The sequence below is a fragment of the Myxocyprinus asiaticus genome, chromosome 4, assembly GCF_019703515.2.
Source record: "Myxocyprinus asiaticus isolate MX2 ecotype Aquarium Trade chromosome 4, UBuf_Myxa_2, whole genome shotgun sequence".
In the NCBI taxonomy this organism is placed as follows: Eukaryota; Metazoa; Chordata; class Actinopteri; order Cypriniformes; family Catostomidae; genus Myxocyprinus; species Myxocyprinus asiaticus.
The window spans coordinates 38096281-38117032 of record NC_059347.1 but is presented as its reverse complement, the minus strand read 5'-3'; the positions used below and the strand labels follow the sequence as shown (position 1 = coordinate 38117032).

General features: G+C 35.8%; 2 protein-coding genes across 3 annotated transcripts; one reads left to right on the top strand and one right to left on the bottom strand.

Moving 5' to 3' along the window:
* Window positions 1-1936: 1936 nt before the first annotated feature.
* tescb (tescalcin b) lies at window positions 1937-7225 on the top strand. Of its 2 annotated transcripts, none has more exons than XM_051696516.1 (8): window positions 1937-2150; window positions 2767-2836; window positions 3267-3347; window positions 3960-4099; window positions 4245-4306; window positions 4415-4522; window positions 4632-4679; window positions 4800-7225. In XM_051696516.1, the coding sequence occupies exons 1-8, from the start codon at window positions 2087-2089 to the stop codon at window positions 4875-4877; spliced, it is 651 nt and encodes a 216-aa protein (XP_051552476.1). In that variant the 5' UTR covers window positions 1937-2086; the 3' UTR covers window positions 4878-7225. The 2 variants fall into 2 exon arrangements, with proteins under 2 accessions (XP_051552476.1, XP_051552477.1); XM_051696517.1 differs by having other exon boundaries at window positions 2072-2150; window positions 2767-3119.
* An 8661-nt stretch (window positions 7226-15886) lies between these two features.
* On the bottom strand, window positions 15887-20538 carry LOC127439979 (uncharacterized). Its single transcript, XM_051696307.1, has 3 exons — window positions 19901-20538; window positions 19332-19483; window positions 15887-17310 (listed from the first exon to the last, which is right to left on the bottom strand). The coding sequence occupies exons 1-3, from the start codon at window positions 20007-20009 to the stop codon at window positions 16849-16851; spliced, it is 723 nt and encodes a 240-aa protein (XP_051552267.1). The 5' UTR covers window positions 20010-20538; the 3' UTR covers window positions 15887-16848.
* Window positions 20539-20752: the final 214 nt, after the last annotated feature.

Sequence of the window (20752 nt, the reverse complement as noted above, 5' to 3'; positions counted from 1 at the left end):
AGGGACAGTTTGCAGAATTCTGTGCTGTACAAACGCTCTGCATTTACATTAAGTGTGAGAAAGCGTAATTGAGCTCCAAATAATGATTGCGCCAAAAGACTACAGATGGCAAGATTTATAGAGAAAAGGGAGTTACATTTTGGTCTGTTCTCACCCAAAGCTGATTGTATCGCTTCAGAAGACATGGATTAAACCACATGAGTCCTATGGATTACCTTTATTCTGCCTTTATGTCCTTTTTGGAGCTTTGAAGAGTTTGGCCCCATTGACTTGCATTGTATGGATCTATTCACATCATATCTCCATCAAAATATCTTCATTTGTGTTCCAGAGAAGAAAGTCATATGAGTTTGAGATGGCATAAAAGTAAGTAAATGATGAAAGAATTATCATTTTTGGGTGAACTTTAGGCTCAATCGACAGTATCTGTGGCATAAATGTTGATGTATGCATTGATTACCACAAAAATCCTTTTTAACTTGTCCCTGCCCTCCTTTACAAAAAAAAAAAAAAGAAAGGTTACAGTGAGGCATTTACAATGGGAGTGAACATGGCCAATATTTGGAGGGTTTAAAGGCAGAAATACAAAGCTTATAATTTTATAAAAGCATTTTGATCTGTATAATTTGATCTGTAAAGTTTTAAATTGTAATGTTTATGGTCCTTTTAGGGTTTAAGGGTTTACAGTGTTACATCGCCATGGCAATGGAGCTGTAAACTTGGATATAACTTTACAGAGAAAAGGTAAGTTAGCGATTTTATGAAACTAAAATCATGTTAACAGGCATATTGTTTTCCTCTTGTTTTACAGACTGGCCCCCATTCACTTCCATTGTTAGTGCCTCAATGTAACCCAGTGGAAATTCGAAAAGTCTAAATAAATGTATGTGGTACTCAACATTATGCCACAAATGCTGTAGATTGATCTTAACTTTAAATGCAGAATAGTCCTTTAACACAGGGACAATGTATTATAGTATCAATATAGCAATCAGAGGTTAGGCCTGTTCAAGGGCACAACAAAATTATTCAAAATTAAATGAAAGCTCATGTTTAATATAGTGGACAAAACCACACAAACTTTAAAATAACCGACAAGTAGTGTAAAAGCCTTAAATTTGTTTAGTCAAAGTCATCCTTTCATTATTAACCTTGTTAATGTTCTTGCAAAGTCAAGAAAATGGGATTGTTATCGTTAGCATCATGAGGTACAGTTGAATGATCTTTACTGCCATCATGTGTTATACATTCCGAAGTGAACATCAAGCGTCTAAAGAAAGAAGGCAAGCACATGTGCTATTTGTCTCCAACTTCCTTTCTCTTTTTCAGCTGTAGTAGCCTATGCCTACAATCGTTCCTCTTTTTAAGCATTCGGGCTTATCATTAAAACAGGAAACTTTCTTACCTCAATTTAGAATCTCAATTAAGATAAGAATTAAGCTAAATGGCGCTACTCTGAATAAGGTCTTGCTTCTCCTTGGGGCGCTCAGTCTGTCAAACTAATCCAGTTTATGGGTTCATTATATACCAACGTGTTTTAAAGGAGCTGTCAGATGCTCAGAGCAATCATTCTGAATGATGAATGCTTTGAGTGACAAAATAAATGGATCCCCTCCCTTTGCTCTTACGTTGTCAAACCATTTTAAAAGTCTAGTTTCTGTGGCCTTCTCAGAACCGCCAGTGTCTCATTTCTGTTTTCGAGAAAGCTCTCGGGTGTTGTTGCAGTGGCATGTATTATGAATGAACGATACAGAGATGGCTGCCGTTTGAAATAGCCTATATTCAGTCTGAATAAAGAAAATGTTTGACATTTTAATACCTGTTTTGGTTCGTGATCAACGTTCAGAAACTGGATTATCAAAACAGGAGTGGGTTGTTTAATAGGCAGTTAATACGCCGGTTGTTTATTTGGCGCTAGGACCCCGGGGAGATGTTCTCATGCTCCCTAAAGCACAATGCGGATTTGCATGCTTTTGTTCAGCAAGGCAAATACGGGTGTATGTGAGTGAAACCTGAACCACCGGAAGATCTACACACTCATACTCGCTGTGCAAGAAGCGCTTATTGGTGCAGAATCATTGCCGTGATGGGAAGCTTTCAGTCTTTGCCCGATGACCATCAATATAGAACTCTGTCCAAGAAGACAGGCTGTGAGTATAACTATTACGAGGAGAGGATTCGGTTAAATTGGTTTTTATATTGTTTTAATAAATCAATTATATTGTAATGTTTAAGAAACGCATAACCACTCAATAAAAGTATAGTCAGACTCAAATGGTGGATGAATGATCTTCTTAAATAACATAAATAAATAGGCTACACATTTTAGTTGTTGAAAATTCACCTTAGTATTATATTAAAATAAATGGTCTAAAGAAGAGTTCATACCAGTATGTACTTATTGAAGTTGAAAAAACAGAGAATAATGTAGACGCTATTAACATTCACAATTACTGATGGGGACAAAGGATGCTTACATAAGGTAACCTGCTTGGTCCATCTGCCTTTACGAGTGGTTATGAATGTTTGATTTAATAACTTTAGGCTAATACTGAATAGGAGAGATATAGGAGAACTTGAGTTTGCTGCATGACTCATATGATCATTCATAATTTAGTTAAGTCATCAAAAACAACAAAATGTTATTAGAATTTCACCTGTGTGGAGAAGTCAAACCTATGTGTTAAAACTTAACACAGTTCATAACAGCCAGTCAGTGAGCTCATCTGTTTAATGAATACCTCCATTCTTGTGCTCTACTATCAGTTTCACTGGAGCAGATCACAATCCTCCACAATCGTTTCAGGCAGCTCAGCCATAACGAGGAATCATTAAGGTAAACTGACAGTGTCATCTGCGGACTGTTTTGTTTTGGCAGATCTTTTTTTTAGAGTTGTTCCAGCCTGAGTGTTTCAAAGAATGATGCTAGCTTTCGAGCATGAAATCCAACCAGTTGTGCGGGTACCTACTGTTTTATTGATCTGCTTGTTTTCTTGGTCATTGTGTGGGTGGTTTGGTTGGTTTCATAACATATAGGCTTAAATGCTACTACATGGGTTCTCCCCACTGAAAAAAAACAAGCATACAAGATGGCACCGCCTTATGAAATTGTATTATAGGTAAAATAAATCACAAGTGACAACAAGTAAAACATGCATTCACACTCTTTATATACATACAGTAGTATACAGTGCACAAATACAAACAATAATGTCTGCCTTTTGCTTTACATATCACACTTGATCATTTTGTGTTCTCATTTAAAGGAAAGACGACTTTAAAACAATCCAAGACCTAGAAAGCAACCCTATTCGGTTCCAGATTATAGAGGCCTTCTTTGATAAAAGGTTTGTAATTGTCAGCATTTAGTCTAGTTTGTGCTTGAAATCATCTCCCAGCTGATACATTTTGTCAAAGATGAGATTCCTTTTTAAACCTAGGTCACATTTTTAAAGATTTGTTAGAAATGTCACAAATGTTAGTGGCAGCGTCTTAGTTCAGTAAGGGTATGAAACTAACCTTCATGGTAAAGGGAAGCTTTTTTTGCTACGTGTGCATAGTTACTCCCACAAACAAAATTGGTTACGCTTTATTTTACAGTACGTGTACTTTAAGTATACTTACAGTGTACTTTGCCAAGAAAGTATTGCGTAATATTATGTAACTACATGTTCTTAATATGGGTTAAGTTTAGGGTTGGGGTTAGGTTTAGGGTTAGTACCTAGTAAGAACTTAGTTATTGTAATTATATAGTACGTAAATGTAGAAGAGTACTGTAAAATAAAGTGCTGCCATGAAATCTATGCATTTTATTTTAAGTCCCATTGGTCAGAAAGCAAACCACAAACATCAAGATGAATAGTGGAGTTTAAGGTTTAAGCCTTTGTTAAACATTTCTGTAACAAAGCAGTAGATATGGAACAGTAACCACTTTTAATCTTAAGCTAGTATACTTCCAGGAACTTCCAGAAAAATGGTGTGGGATCTGTGGAAGAAATTGGTTTTGAGGAATTCCTTACAGTCATGTCATACTTCAGAGCACCAGGCCTTCATATCACAGAGGAGAAGAGAGAAGAGATAAGGAGAGCCAAACTACGCTGTAAGAGCATGTTAAAACCTGAATGAATCCATGTGATATTCGTAACATTCTCTGGATCTTTATCACTGCCGAGAAACATGGAAATAAAAGGTTCCAGTGAAAAGGAGCATGCATTAACAATAATGTTAATTCTCTTTCATGGTAGTCCTGTTTAACATGCATGACACAGACAATGATGGAACCATAACACTGGAAGAATACAGACATGTAAGGCTCTACTTCAATTTGTTTAATGACACCGTTTGAATAAATAGTTCATGATTTGCATAATTCTAGCAGTGTTTTCCCCATCTACATTTGATCTCTCTTTTCTAGGTAGTAGAAGAGTTGTTGTCCCGTAGTGGAGCACTTGGAAGGGAGACAGCCAAGGGCATTGCGGATGCTGCAATGCTGGAAGTTGCCAGTATTTCAGTTGGTCCAATGGTAGGTTATCTAGAGGTTAAATCACCAAAATTGTGCTCAATCAATCAATCAATCAATCAATCTCTCTCTCTCTCTCTCTCTCTCTCTCTCTCTCTCTCTTTCTTTCCAGGCACCTGATGAGTTCTATGAAGGGATCACATTCGAGCATTTTGTTAAGGTTTATACATTTTTACAATTTGGATTTGAAAGCCAGAAGTTAACATTTTCTTTTAGGCAAATACACTATATTAAAAGTTATCACTTACCATATCTCTGTTTCTGAATCTCTGCTCAACAGATTCTTAAAGGAATTGAAATTGAGACGAGAATGCACATTCGCTTCTTGAACATGGATACAACTGTGATGTGCAAGTAATGTTCTGTCTAAATATTGCAGGTTAAAATTTTCTAGTAAAAGGAGCTCTCTTTGCACTTTAATATATGAAACCAGTTTAGGATTGTTTGAATAGATATTTAGTTCTATAAACTATTTATAGGAGCCAAGAGTGTTAGTTAAAACAAAAAAGTTAGCACTAACAAAAAGTGTCTTGATACCAGCTCTTGATACTCTATTTGCAACTCACCTAGCTTTACATGCACATCTATAACTGTGGTACTATACTATTAAACTATGCAAACTTTTAATTATTTTATTTTATTGTTTTTAAAAGTTTAATTATTGCTTTATTTAATTATTGAGTTGTTTGAAGTCCTTTATTCTAAAAGCATATTGAATGCTTATCAATAATATAATCAAATTTAATCCAAATGTATTTTCACTAGAAAATATTAAAAAGAGCAATCATATTGTGACCACTGTGTTATATCAACACATTTTCCTTTTTGTGTGCTCTTTTTCCTCATATTGACACACAGTGCTGGGGAGTATCGGATTACATGTAATTTGGATTATGTAACCAGATTACAAAATAGATTACTTGCAATTGTATTACATTACATTTTAAAATAATCGTAATCAGACTACAGTTACTTTTTGGAGAGTCCATGTTTACATATGAACAAGGCAACGACATTAAATTGTTAATAATTTATTGATCACCCTAATCATTCTCTTTTTTTCATTTTTCATTCTAAATCAGCACACCGCTGATATACGTTTGGTAAATCTTTGCGTGTTTTTGGAAGTGTGGGGGGGGGGGTATTGCACTCAGAACTGATACTTACTAATAGCCATTCAGGTGGTGATGGAGCGGTCTACCTCAGCATTTAACCACTGGATCTATAGAGATCATTTCATTTTTAAGAAGACACGATGCAAAAACATCACTGTGCAATGTAAACTCTTGCTTCCAGAAGTTAATATATTGTCAACTGTGAAGAATTCTATGTAAAATCTGAAGAAGCATTTGGAAACTTTGCATCGCAAATATTTTTTCAATTATTATTTGAATGATCACTCTGTGTGTAATATAACCATGTTGCAATGTCTTTGGAATGGTTTTGTCCATCAAACGCATCAAAATGCACAAATATACGTCATTTCATATTCAATTGGATTAGCACCATAAAATTACTTTTAGTTTCTTAAATTGCTTGTGTAGTCAGCTTTAAAAATGTATATGAATGCACTTTTGGTATAGTGATAACTTTGAGACGTTTTTGTGATGCCGACAGGTTTGATCTCTAACCACACGTGAACGGCGTTTGTATAATGGCAAAATTGCACGACCACATTTGTGTTAACGTGCCTTGGGAACATGTCCATAATTTTAGAAACTCCAATAAGAAAATGCCTGTTAAACGCAAACGTATTTGTGTCTGTCATTGACGGAGGGCCTAGACCGCTATCAGCATCATAGGGGAAAATATGAAAACTTCCTTCATATTTTTACATTTGCAATCATTAATCTGAATTTGTGGACATTAGCACCACCCAAACGATTAAACCATGCAGAATTCGGTTAAAAGTAATCCAAAAGTAATCTTAATGATTACTCCAAAAATTTAATCTACAAGATTACATTACTGATTGCATTTTTTTGTCATGTAATTTGTCATCAGTACCTGATTACAATTCACAAGTAATCTACCCAGCACTGTAATGCTAATAAAATAAACAGTACTTGAAACCATATTCACAAATAAAGAACTGCAGTTACTTCTACCAACCAGCAGATATCACTAATACCATGGTTTTGTCTGTGGGTAGAAATATACTCTACAATTTATAAGCAGATTTCAGCAGCTTTAAAGGGCAGCTGTAAATAAATGTATCAACAAACATTACATTAAAACAATACAAAGGTATTCTATGACTAAGACAGAGTGAATTAGTATAACAATGATAACCATATGATACACAATGATAATCTGTAATTGCTAGTGGAACAACATCGAAGACCATATAATGTCATGCATAATTAAGTAATAACAGATTTTATATGTTGATACACAGAGCTCACATTTGGGGTTCAAGTTGTGTCAGCAGTTATGAATTGTACTTGTATTGTACAGGCACTATAATAGAATCAGTGTACTTTATTGAAGGGGAGGAATATGCTTTGCATAGAGCATTAAGAGCTGTTTTACTTGCAAAAATTAACCCACCTGTAGTATGTCCTCTGTAAAGGGGCCAAATATGTCCCCCAAAAAAAAAAAAAAATGAATGAAAGTTTCTACTGTTATCCTTAAAAAAGACTGCACATGCATCCACTGTATTGAACTTGTAAGCTGCATATACCGCAATAAAAAAAGTTCTTGTAATGCACTGGTGTTTTTTTCTTTTTTTTTTCTTGAAAGAATTCAGAGCACTTCTTAGATCTCTTCACAATTTGACGAGAAAAAGAAAGTAATCACTTTCATATTTTGTGTGAGAGTGCCATGTGAGGTTGCCACACAAGACAGGAAAGAAGTTCTCACACAAACACACAGACTTTGATTGCACATATGTAATGTGATTAGGGGGTCTTCCCCACCACAAGCTTTTTTTTATTTCACAATAAAATATGCCACTCCCTTCTGCTTGTAAGCAGTGCACCGCTTCAAATTCCCCATCTGTGTTTCTACAGAAATAAATCAAGCAACTTTTCAGATATCAGCAAGTTTGATGCAAAGCCTCATTTCAAATATCATTGGGTTTTTCTGGAAATGTTTTGTTTTAACCATAGAGGTAAAAATGCTGCTTTTACATTGATTTTAAGTTTGGCCAAGCCAAGTCTAAAAACAGTTAAACAGTTGGCACACATTCACAATTACATATAAACTTAATAATATATATATATATATATATATATATATATATATATATATATATATATATATATATATATATATATATATTATTAAGTTATTATTAAATAATAATATATATAATCTGTGTAGTAATAATATATTAACTGCTGCAAACAAGTTTGCTGTAAAAAACAAACAAACAAAAAAACAGTTGCACCTATTTTCTATGGTATTTGTCCCAAAATGAAAAGATCGCCATGTGCAATGTCTTGTGTTGGTTGGAGAGGTGTAAAGCCCCCTGCCATTAATTCTGGAACAGCAGAAAAATGCTCTCTGGATGATTTATTTATGTATTTATTTATTTTTAACCATTTGGCAGTATGATGTTTAAGTTTGGTGGATCCCAGGAAAACGCAGTCTGTATAGAAGAATTACATTATTATTATTATTATTATTTTTTTTTTTTTCATTTACATGTGTAAGTTCTTTAGCAGCAATTACAGCCATGAGTCTTTTTATGATTTAAGATTAGATATGGGAATTGAAGAAAGTAGCATTGATAAGGACATTATTCTTACTCTTTCTAGTTTTGATCAGTTCTGTATTAATTACTACTGAGAGTTTGTGAACTGAGAGAAATTTTCCACATCTACAATCCCTATTACAAAAATGTTGGGACAGTATAGAAAGTGTAAAAAAAACAAAACAAAAAACCAAGGAATGATTGGAAAATTCTATTCACCCCATGCTATATTGAAAGCACTACAACAACACGTTATTTGATGTTTTACCTTTTTTTTCCCAAAAAGTTGGGACAGTCAAGTGTTTACCACTCTGTAACTCTATCACCATTTCTTGTAATAAAACGTATTAAGTACATGGGCACTGAAGACAAGTTACGTTTAGCTAGCAGAATTTCCCCCCATTCATCCATTATGCAGGTCATCAGCTTTGCAATTGTACGGGGCCTTCGTTGCTGTATTGAGCGCTTCATAATGCAACACACATTCTCATTTGGAGACAGGTCAGGACTGCAGGGAAGCCAATCAAGCACCCACACTCTCTGCTTATGCAGCCATGCACTTGTAATCCGGGGCAGTATGTGGATGGTGTTGTCCTGCTGGAAAATACTGGGAAGTCCCTGGAAAAGATGGCATCTGGATGGCAGCATATGTTGCTCTAAATGTTCTTCTGCATTAAACTCCTGAGACACGATCATGACTGCTGTGTGCCTTTTACATTTCACTTTAAGATTTATTACTAGTAGCAACTAATAAACATGCAATAAAAATAAAAATAAAAATAATAATAATAATAATAATAATCATCATTTGAAGAGCAAGAAGTTTTCCTAAAATTCTTGTCCTCATATGGGGACATCGGGACTAAGTAGTGAAATTTTACATAATTCCAAGCTATAGAAAGCATTTTGTTTAAATTTTTATTTATTTATTTTTTTTTAATCAAATTCTTTATAATGTTTCCAGGAGTGTTGGTTATATACTGATGTTACAGACATTACAGCTGATTTTCTGTAAAGTTGCTTTGGAACAGTGTGTATTGGGAAAAGCACAAATAAAAAACTATACAAATAAAAATGATTTTACTTGATTTTACTTTAATGTTACCAAGTTTTTTTTTCTGCTATGGCAGCAAAGTCTAAATGTTCTCTCTTTGTACTGTCAAACAAACAATTGATAGCCAGTGCTGAAGCATTTTATCAATCAGAATTTATCATAATTAATTCTGATACAAGTAATGGCCAGCATCATCCAATCACTGCCAACCATACTAAAATAAAAATGATACATAATAAATTCTGAATCTACAGTGTGTACTGATTACCATTGTCCCATGTCTGCCTACCATGTTGAGTAGTCCAAACATCATCTGCAGCCTGAAACTGAACTTTTGGTTGGATTTTAGTAGTGAATGCTCTTGCCTGCATGAGAAAGCTATTGGATACTTCCTTGCTCCCTATTTAGTGAATGACTTAATCTCCAGTGTGCTGTCTGTCTGCACTGGTCTCAGAACTGTTTGAAATGCATTTTATTTTCATAACTTAATATAAAGCCTCTGAAAGCAAAATTTTTCAGCATTTGGGTGAACCCATTGATTCTCAGTGTGATATTGCACAGTAAATACAGTATAGTATGTCTAAGGAAAATTAGCACTATAATCCACTATAGTAGTCATTGTGTTTCACAACGTGCCGTTTCACATTAAATTGCTCAAATTTTCAAAGTGTTATATCTGGTTAAACAAGAGATTCTAATCTTTTGACTCAAACAGTCTTCAATGAAAAAACCTAATTAGGTTTCTTACCAGATATAGGTTTGTTGGCGTTTCTCCCAATGACAAATTTCACTGAGATCGGCACCATGTTGTTTTGTCACATGACTCATTGCGTCAAAAGTTTAATCCTTCAATGACAGCCCAGCGTGTCCTGAACTGATAACAGTCGGTTTAAATGAAATTCAATTATGCATAGCGTATAGCAAATACAAAACACAATGTCCGCGCAGATGGACATGGGGTCGCACGAGGTCTAAGGTGCCCTCACAGATGTGCAAGTAACCCATGCCATGGGCACTTACGCACACCCATACCATGGCATGAAAGACACTGGTTTTGGACCAGACACTGATAACAGCTTGGATGGTCCTTTTCCTCTTTGGCCGGAGAACACAATGGATATTTTTTCCAAAAACTTACTGAAATTTGGACTCAGACCACAAAACACGATTCCACTGTTCTACTTTCAATCTCAGATGAGACTAAGCCCAGAGATGTCGGTAGCGCTTCTGAACAGTGTTGATGTATGTCTACTGCTTTGCATAGTAAAGTCTTAACTTGCACCTATGGATGCAGCGGCAAATGGTAATGACTGACAAAAGTTTGCAGAAGTATTCCCAAGCCCATGTCATGATATCCATTACAGACGCATGACGGTTTTTAAGACAGTGAGGTCTGAGGGATCAGACATCACACGCATTCAGAAGTGGTTTTCGGCCTTGCCCTTTACGCACCAAGATTTTACCAGATTCCTTGAATCTTTTAACTGTATTGTGCACTGTAGAGGGTGAAATGCCCCAGATTTTCTAATTTGTCTTTGGGGAACATTGTTGTCAAAGTTCTGGATTATTTGCTGATGCATCAGTTGGCAAATTGGGGAGCCTTGACCCGTCTTTGCTCTTAATGGACTTGGCTCTTTTTGGAGGCTCCTTATATACAATGACACGATTGCATCACCTGTTAAACATCTCCTGTTCACTTCACTCTGTTATTTCAACTCATCAAATTGTTATTAATCCTAAATTGCTCCTGTCTTAACTTTTTTGGTGTTTGTTGCAATCATCTGATTTGAAATGAGTGTATATTTTAAAACAACAACAAAACAGTAAAATTCACTAAGTAAAACCTCAAATAATGTGTTGTTGTAGTGCTTTCAGTATAGCACATGGTGAATAGAATTTACTACTTTTTGTTTATATTAGCATTTTCCATACTTTCCCAAGTTTTTTAGAATTGGGGCTGTACTTGTGATTACGTTGTCAACAATATAGATTGATTTTTAAATAAACGTTGGGGAGGATCTTGTTCATCTAATCATCAAACATTAATGACATATGAAATATTCATGAATGAAACGGTTAACTTATGGTTTTGAGATCGGGTCCAAGTATTCATAACTGCCCCATCCTTCAATAACAGTTCCTTTGCAAACCTTGAACCATATTGTGACTGGTTCACAAGCAATCCACGCTGGTATGAGCAGAAAAAAAAAACAGCCATAGTCTAAAGCACTGTGAACAAGGCGAACATCAGCGGAAACCAGGGGCAGATTATGACTAGCAAGGGCCCTGGGGCCAATTTTATTTTATACAAAGAATAAAGCTTAACCATATAAAGTCTAAATGAAATAATAGTCATAAAATTATACTATTTTTCTATAAAATAATGAAATTTTAAGCACGTTGCTTGCATTCAGTAAATTCTCATTTTGAAATATCAGTAACAATATAAACTTTATTGTTAATTTTACTTTACCAAATCAGCTGGATTTCACAGTGGATCAAAATATGAAGGTAGCTATTTTGGAAATTATTTTACAAGGTCTTGTACTTCCAGAAGAGCGTGGAAACTTTCACCAGGCAGCATTATAAGATTAAAGAGCGGCTCAAAAAATGTAATTAGAATCAGGAAGTCTAAAGGGTCCTATAATAAGCCTGGGGGCCCTCATAGTCACAGGGCCCTGTTGCGGGGGCCTTGTTTAAGCTGTGGGGCCCACATATTTAAGCATATACAAAAATATGTTTTCAAAGTTGATGGGCTGTGAGAACTTGCTGCCCAGGGCCCCCCGGGCCCCCTGGTAGTCAAGGGACCCTGGGCACTGGCCCAATTCACCTATGCCGGAAACAGAAATGGTCAAAGTCATCCATCTAGTACATGTTCCCATACACCAGCAATTAAAAATAGTAAAAGTTGCAAGAAGTCATCCAGGTTATGTTTGTGCTCAAAACAGCAAGAGCAGAGCAGCTGAATGAAATAGAATGGAGTCTCCATTCAGAGTTGTAACTTGACACTGCATCTTTTAAAAGCGGCGCGAGATACATGACAATGGTCTAAGACATCTGTCTAGTGGATGTTTATATACAAAAATAATTCAAAACGGTCCAGATGGGTTCCCTTTAGTGTTCAGGAATAGTTAGGCCACACTAGGCCTGTTTGTCCTGCTCTTACTCTCTGTTCATTAACTGAAGCACAAGTGGGTGGGACCAAGGGTGTGATGATGTAAAGTGGTGTTGTTGTAGTTGCAGTAGAGGCGGTCATGAATTAATGGGCCCCCAAGTGACGTAGGGAAGTCACGGAAGTAGAGAATTAGGCATTTTTGCAGCTTGGCTCAATAATTTTTTTTTTGTTTTTTTTTGGGATAAAGTTTTGAGTTCTAAAATTTACAGTATGTTTTTATAGTAGAATGACATCTTATATGTCAAAATGTCAAGGAAAATCTTATTCCTAATGACATAACCCCTTTAATTGATTAAAGGGATAGTTTAATAGCCCACTTGTTCCAAACCTGTATTACTTTTTTTTCTTTTGTGGAACATAAATGGTGATGTTAGGCAGAATGTTAGCCTCAGTCACCATTCACTTTCACTGCATCCCTTTTTCCACATAATGAAAATGACAGACGACATTTTGCCTAACATTTCCTTTTGTCTTCTACAGAAGAAAGTTAGTAAAATAGGTTTGAAATGACATGAGGGTGAGTAATTTTGGGGTAAACTATCCCAGAAAGTAAGACATTTAGATACAAAGATATACAAGCTTTCGCAACAAAGACTTGTGTGCATTTGACAACAGTATCACAAATGCTCCACAAAGCTGGCTGTATATGGGAGGCCACATCAAATCCTTGGGGGGCTATAAAACATTCTGTGGCCAAGTGGAAAAAGTACTATGATCAGATCAGAAACTATTTAGCCCGAGAAGATGCACTTGTATTTAAATGAATGGAGAATTGGAACACCCAATATGGCGGATGTACTGTAGAACATTCATGCACATTCGCTGGATCAGCCTGAAAAAAATTACAGTTTTTTTGTGTGTGTGTGTGTGTGTGTGTGTGTGTGTGTGTGTGATCTGAGCTAAAGATACAATTTATAAATTATTGTAAGATGTTACTGCTGATTTGAAAAATGTTATTTGATCGTAATCTTAACCAAACATTTTGGAGATTAGATAGAAGTAGATAGGAGTTGTACTTGTACTGTATGCCACTTGTATCCATAGAAAATAGCAGCCCGGTAGTGTTTCCAAGATGGTCGCCGAGTGGACTGACTTGCCTTGAAAGCAACTTTGGATCAGATTAAACAAACACAATTAACCTCTACTAGACAGGTTGAAAGAACAATACATCTTACTCTCCAAAGAATATGATTCCAACAGGAAAACATGTTGGTGATTCTCTTCAGCTGGGATTTGGGCACTAGTTGGCAAAAAAAGAGAAGTCGTTAATGGTTCAAAATACTGGCATATAGGAAACTTTCAGCCTGGAAATTGAAAATTTGATGATTCACCATTGATGATTCACCAGGATAACAATGACAGCACTGTTAAAGCGACTGCATTCGATGGTTTTACTTTTCTACTAAATTTTCAGATGACTTGCTTTCCTTTTCAAGCTTAGTATTTGCTACAAGGTTAACTTGTTTAACAAAAATAAAAATAAAAATTTTTAAATAAAAAAAATGCTGATAACGATGCTTCTATCATGTCCCTGTTTTTCCTGATAAACATGGAAGGACTCATTTGACCGACAAAGAACCTCTCTACTTCCATTTCCACAGAAGCATTCAACTAGGGCAAAGAGCATGAGCTGGGATTTTTTTTTTTTTTTTTGTGCTGTCATCCATTCACAAAATAATCAAAACATCAGATTAAAATATTAAATATTACTGTCTGTGTTTGATTTTATAATAACTGTAATCCACTAAGCAGCTTGGTTCAAAGTGTTAGCAATAGGCTTATGCTAAATGGACATAGAAATAACCCTTTTTAATTAAATACAGTACTGTATGTCCAGGTTTGCAACATTCCTACACAATGTGAGGACAAGAACTAAAGTTTCTTTCTGTTCAATTTATTTTGTAATCTGATGATGATATGATGGAATGCAATGTGATTACATGATGACATGTACAGGTGCATCTCAATAAATTAGAATGTCGTGGAAAAGTTCATTTATTTCAGTAATTCAACTCAAATTGTGAAACTTGTGTATTAAATAAATTCAATGCACACAGACTGAAGTGGTTTAAGTCTTTGGTTCTTTTAATTGTGATGATTTTGGCTCACATTTAACAAAAACCCACCAATTCACTATCTCAAAAAATTAGAATACATCATAAGACCAATAAAAAAAAACATTTTTAGTGAATTGTTTGCCTTCTGGAAAGTATGTTCATTTACTGTATATGTACTCAATACTTGGTAGGGGCTCTTTTTGCTTTAATTACTGCCTCAATTCGGCGTGGCATGGAGGTGATTAGTTTGTGGCACTGCTGAGGTGGTATGGAAGCCCAGGTTTCTTTGACAGTGGCCTTCAGCTCATCTGCATTTTTTGGTCTCTTGTTTCTCATTTTCCTCTTGACAATACCCCATAGATTCTCTATGGGGTTCAGGTCTGGTGAGTTTGCTGGCCAGTCAAGCACACCAACACCATGGTCATTTAACCAACTTTTGGTGCTTTTGGCAGTGTGGGCAGGTGCCAAATCCTGCTGGAAAATGAAATCAGCATCTTTGAAAAGCTGGTCAGCAGAAGGAAGCCTGAAGTGCTCCAAAATTTCTTGGTAAACAGGTGCAGTGACTTTGGTTTTCAAAAAACACAATGGACCAACACCAGCAGATGACATTGCACCCCAAATCATCACAGACTGTGGAAACTTAACACTGGACTTCAAGCAACTTGGGCTATGAGCTTCTCTACCCTTCCTCCAGACTCTAGGACCTTGGTTTCCAAATGAAATACAAAACTTGCTCTCATCTGAAAAGAGGACTTTGGAACACTGGGCAACAGTCCAGTTCTTCTTCTCCTTAGCCCAGGTAAGATGCCTCTGACGTTGTCTGTGGTTCAGGAGTGGCTTGACAAGAGGAATACGACAACTGTAGCCAAATTCCTTGACATGTCTGTGTGTGGTGGCTCTTGATGCCTTGACCCCAGCCTCAGTCCATTCCTTGTGAAGTTCACCCAAATTCTTGAATCGATTTTGCTTGACAATCATAAGGCTGCGGTTCTCTCGGTTGGTTGTGCATCTTTTTCTTCCACACTTTTTCCTTCCACTCAACTTTCTGTTAACATGCTTGGATACAGCACTCTGTGAACAGCCAGCTTCTTTGGCAATGAATGTTTGTGGCTTACCCTCCTTGTGAAGGGTGTCAATGATTGTCTTCTGGACAACTGTCAGATCAGCAGTCTTCCCCATGATTGTGTAGCCTAGTGAACCAAACTGAGAGACCATTTTGAAGGCTCAGGAAACCTTTGCAGGTGTTTTGAGTTGATTAGCTGATCGGCATGTCACCATATTCTAATTTTTTGAGATAGTGAATTGGTGGGTTTTTGTTAAATGTGAGCCAAAATCATCACAATTAAAAGAACCAAAGACTTAAACTACTTCAGTCTGTGTGCACTGAATTTATTTAATACACGAGTTTCACAATTTGAGTTGAATTACTGAAATAAATGAACTTTTCCAGGACATTCTAATTTATTGAGATGCACCTGTACATACAGTTTTCATAGAAATACCTAAATATATACATACATTCAGAAATTAAATGTGAACCTTTCAAAGTTGTGCTGAGTGAAAATAACAAGCCATAGTCGATTAATTAACAAAAGAACAGCTTGAGATTCACTCACATGCACACATGGACACAAACACAGACTCATACCTTGTGACAAGGGAGACGGCTAGTCAGTTTTTTCCCTCCTTTCTGATGTGGTGATATGAATGCGTCATTATGGGCTGATATCACATTCTCTTGCACTTCCTGTCTTCTAAAATGCGCAAGGCTATGTCTCAGACAGTACATAAATTTTACTAGGTTATTCCGGTCCTGCCATATGTTATAGCATTGACCACAAATGCCAATATGGCTAATGTGTAACATCACAGTAGATCACTGCAAATGTCTGTGTTATCAAAACAATTGCCTGTGATGACATACATAACCTCATAGAGTACTGTTAAGAAATTTGGAGTAACTAAAGTGGCTTTGCACCTTCTTTCTAGGAAGTCAAAAGGCACCATATGTAATCAGGTACAGTTTTGATTGCAGCTGATGCTTCATAATAAAAAGTGTTTTTACAGTCTAATTAATAAAAAGATCTACAGCAGTCAATGACAGTCAAATGAGATTATCCAAAGTAGTCCCAAATGGGTATAGCACAAATCATTTTGTAACACTTTTTTCTACATATTCTGTAGAGATAAAATAATTAGGTAAAAACAGAAATAAATTACATTAATAAATATATCCACACAAAACATAATAATCTGGACATCTTTTCTGCAGTAAAATATGTACAAAAATAAATAGTAATAAATTATATACACATCATTTTGTGTCAAATTTTCACTGAACTCTTTTTAGTCCAAGAATGTTTTTTGTCCTTTTCTGCAGATTGTACTCCTAATAGACTTCTGTTCATGAACTGCTTGACTAAGGAGCTCCTGAAGCCGAGACAAGACAATGCATCCATAGGCCTTCTGCTGGAAAATATTTTGTGCAGGGGGAATTCCTGTTGGCCTTTCAGCTGGTTCAGGAATAGGTATATTTGGCTGCAGCATTTGTAAGATACAGTTCACCATCAGAGCAAAGTGGCGGACATGTTTAATCATACTGTTAAGCCCCTCAGCCACAGGATTGGTTGGAGGTTCTAAGTCTTTCTGTTGCTCCATCACTGTTCTTAGGTACGGAAGAAATTCTTTCAGGTGGGTATAAACGCTCAAGATGCGTTCGGGTATTCTCTGGCCAGAGATTGTTGATACTGGAACATTGTCCATTTGCATCTCACAGATCAGGTCTGTGGAGTCCCCTTGACTGGCTTTCTGAATGAGAGGAGACATGAATCAAGGCATAAACCATGTAAAAATGATAAAAAAGCAAAGTTCTTCACTTCTCACAACCTTGCAGCCACAATTAACTAAAATGATTTTGTTGCAAATAATTTGCAATTGTTTCTTTAATTGTTTATTAGATATGCTGTTCAAATCGCTTTCTGTGCCTCAGCTCTTTCAGAAAAAAAAAAAAAAGTTTTTTTTTAAGACAAAACTAAGACAAAAATAATGGTATTGTCCTGAACTTTGACCTTTATTGTACTGTCCTTGTTAACATGCATTGGGGGCTATGTCATAAACAAATTTTGGACAACATTGGACAATGTACTTTTCCGTGAATTAAATGTCCATCATAAGATAATGGTAGATAGTTGCCCATAAAACTCTTTATTGTATAGGAGGCCATGGCAATTTTTCGGGGAATCTGTCACAATGTCTGTATCTCAGTAACTATAAAGTGTTGGGTCAAAAGTCCAATTAGACGAATGCATTGCAGGTTGTCGCATTTACATTGGGGACAATTTTATAATTTTAAACAAATTATTAATTAAAATATCTCTATGCCAAAACAATGGTTTTATATTTTTGTATGTTACTTTTGACATTTTTGATGATTCATAAATTGTTTTGTGCTTCATAATTGTTAAACTGTTTAACATTTTCATAAAAATATAATAAATAGCCTATTAGTGACATCTAACCCCATGTAGGGTGACAACATGCAATTGGAGTTGCCACTGTCTAATGTAATTCTGGGTGCTTTCATTAAAAGAAAGGGTTTCTGTTGCTTTGTAATTAATTGATGTTTTGCATAAGGGTACATACAATTAAATACATATTTATAACAGCCTGTATGTGAACAAGACAACATTTTTGCAATTAAAAAATTTACCTGCTGTATAACACGTTTAGCTGCAGTTTTCTAGTGAAATGTCCAGCTGGGGGCGCCAAAAGTGAGTAAAATGGTGTCGTGTTCAGACAAGGTTTTAAGGTTAATTTAGATGGATGTTTTTAAAACATACCTCCCTAACATAAACTTTTGCCTGAACCTAACCAATAGTGTTTTAAAATATAAATGAGACATTAAAAAAGACATCCTTACCAAATCAACGCCTAAACCTAACCATTAGTGTTTTAAAATGCTGAAGCAAAATGAAAAAGCACATTTTGTAAACCAACCACATCATTTTGTGCTACTTCTATGACATTATTTGTTATATGTCAGCTTGAGTTCATGGCTGGACTTGAACCACATTCCTTCAATTCTAAGTTCAGCACCCTATCAGGTGAGCTACTGCACAAGCTAATCACATTGGAATAGGTTTAAATATGTAGATGGGTCTTAAAATGTATCGTTTTTCAAAAGATGCGTTAGAGTAGAAGTGTGTCGATATCATAAAATAGCAGGGTCTGAGTAATAGAGAGAACAATAAGTACTTATGAAGTCATAATCAGCCATTAAAGTCATGATTTGAGTGAAAGTAAATAAATCACACAGTGGTTGTAGCGCCTCTAGTGTTCATTTCACCTGGAAACTGCAGGGAATTGTACCTGGAGACATATATAACAAGTTTTGCAAAAATGTATATAGAGTCATGTTTTCACTATGAGACCAGGTATCAGCTGATATGTGTTTTATCAAATGTTCTTTAAGTCTAAATTCATCTGGCACATATCTAAAATTAGATATTTTTATGAAAAACAAAGTATACTCATTTCCACATTTTATTTCTGTTCATGTACAGTATACACTGTCACAGAGCTAAATTTACAGTTCCCACATACCCACAGACACCCACCCACATCAGTTTTGTCAATGGGAGGAATCACCACATTGAATGTGGAAGCCACCAAAGCAACAGTTGACCACATTAGGCATACCTTGTCAGAGCATCTCTTTTCATGTTCCAATCACAACTAAACTTAGCAATAGAATCACTGACTTTAGATGTCATCTGCGTGGTAAACTTTTCAATTCATCCAAAAAAGGTAACTACCAAGAGTGTACTTACATATGTTTTTAAGAGTTCTGAGGTGCTCCAGTTCATAAACCTGGTGAGCTTCAGACTTCTGTGAAGAAGATGGCTGCAATTTTGGTTCTTGCATGATATTGTTGGCTGCATTAACTCAATGGCAATTACGAAGAGGATAAGAAGGAATATTCCTGAAAGAGCAAACAAACAAGCAAACAAAACAATTACATTGAAATTAAAGCCGCTTTCTGCAAATCAACCAAGCTGAGGTCAGTTTCACAATCACAACAAGCATAACTTAATTATATGAGAAAAAACTCAGATCACAGATAGTCTATAGCCATGTCTATATTTCCACACTCTGATTGTCTAAAATTCACTGGGGCCATGTTGACCAGGTGCAGTCCCAGTGACAGAACAGTCTTTTGAGTGCACTCATGTGAGTACATGTAGATCAATTATGTGCAACATACATTCACAAATATGTGCATTTCTTGTAGGTGCATTGTAATTGGGTCACTAATTGAATCACAACATTAACAAAATTCCATTTTTGACCATTAAACATGACTGTAAGGTTATGTGTGCAGTGTGGTTGTAGTACTTACTGCATTTTGCTTGTGATCTCTGAGATAGCCAAATCATGTTCCTAACATGACAATTCATTCTCCGTTCACAAAATTTCAAACTAGTCATGATCACAACTCTGAAATACATTTTTAAAGACTGAAACCACACATTTGTCACCAAAGGAAATGACGTGGCTTTCTGTAGCAACAATATTTCCCAGAATTAATTTTTTCGTTTTGCGTCTTCAAATCACATGTACTATGTGCAATGTTCCTTCCTTCTGTAGTTGCCACCCAATCTTAATTTACAGTAGATGCATGCCAGTCCTCTGGCGAAGCAGGGTCTGCTTAGATTGAGCATGTTTGCATGTTCATTACATCTCCTTTCAAATAAGTTTATGAATATCAGTGCCAAAAGATTGTACTGTTGCCTCTCTTAGCATAAATAAACATATATTTTTATATTGCACACTGCCACATGAATCAACAATGTTATCCATATATCTATATGTGCAGACTTTTTAAAATGTACAGTAGATTACTTGTATTTGACAATAACTTGTAAGAATTTATATGCAAGTGTATCTGTAGCAGCCCATTTTGAGATCACCCTTTTTATGACATGTTTTACACTGTTACAATCACTGTCCTGTTCAGGCAGTCATATTGCTCAAAGGTCGACAATGCCATGCTTAAATCATGAATAATAATAATAAAAAGAAGAAGCTTGGGATATTAGAAAGGGAACCGCAATCCAGCACAGCACCCTTCCACTCAAACTCTGAACACTGTGCCACTTGGTTCAACAGGAAGCTGCCTTGTAATAGGAAGTCAGTATCTCAACATTAGATTTTCACTGATACATTCAGATCTTTTTGATGCAAAAGCACA

What these genes read in the sequence shown, in the direction of transcription:
- LOC127439979 (XM_051696307.1), bottom strand. Translation starts at nt 20,009, where the DNA reads ATGTATTTCAGAGTTGTGATCATGACTAGTTTGAAATTTTGTGAACGG. An exon ending in GAGATCACAAGCAAAATGCA is followed by an intron (nt 19,484 to 19,900) that starts GTAAGTACTACA and finishes TTGCTCTTTCAG; the next exon opens with GAATATTCCTTCTTATCCTC. An exon ending in CAGAACTCTTAAAAACATAT is followed by an intron (nt 17,311 to 19,331) that starts GTAAGTACACTC and finishes CCTCTCATTCAG; the next exon opens with AAAGCCAGTCAAGGGGACTC.
- tescb (XM_051696516.1), top strand. Translation starts at nt 2,087, where the DNA reads ATGGGAAGCTTTCAGTCTTTGCCCGATGACCATCAATATAGAACTCTG. An exon ending in AAGGAGAGCCAAACTACGCT is followed by an intron (nt 4,100 to 4,244) that starts GTAAGAGCATGT and finishes CTTTCATGGTAG; the next exon opens with TCCTGTTTAACATGCATGAC. An exon ending in GTATTTCAGTTGGTCCAATG is followed by an intron (nt 4,523 to 4,631) that starts GTAGGTTATCTA and finishes CTTTCTTTCCAG; the next exon opens with GCACCTGATGAGTTCTATGA.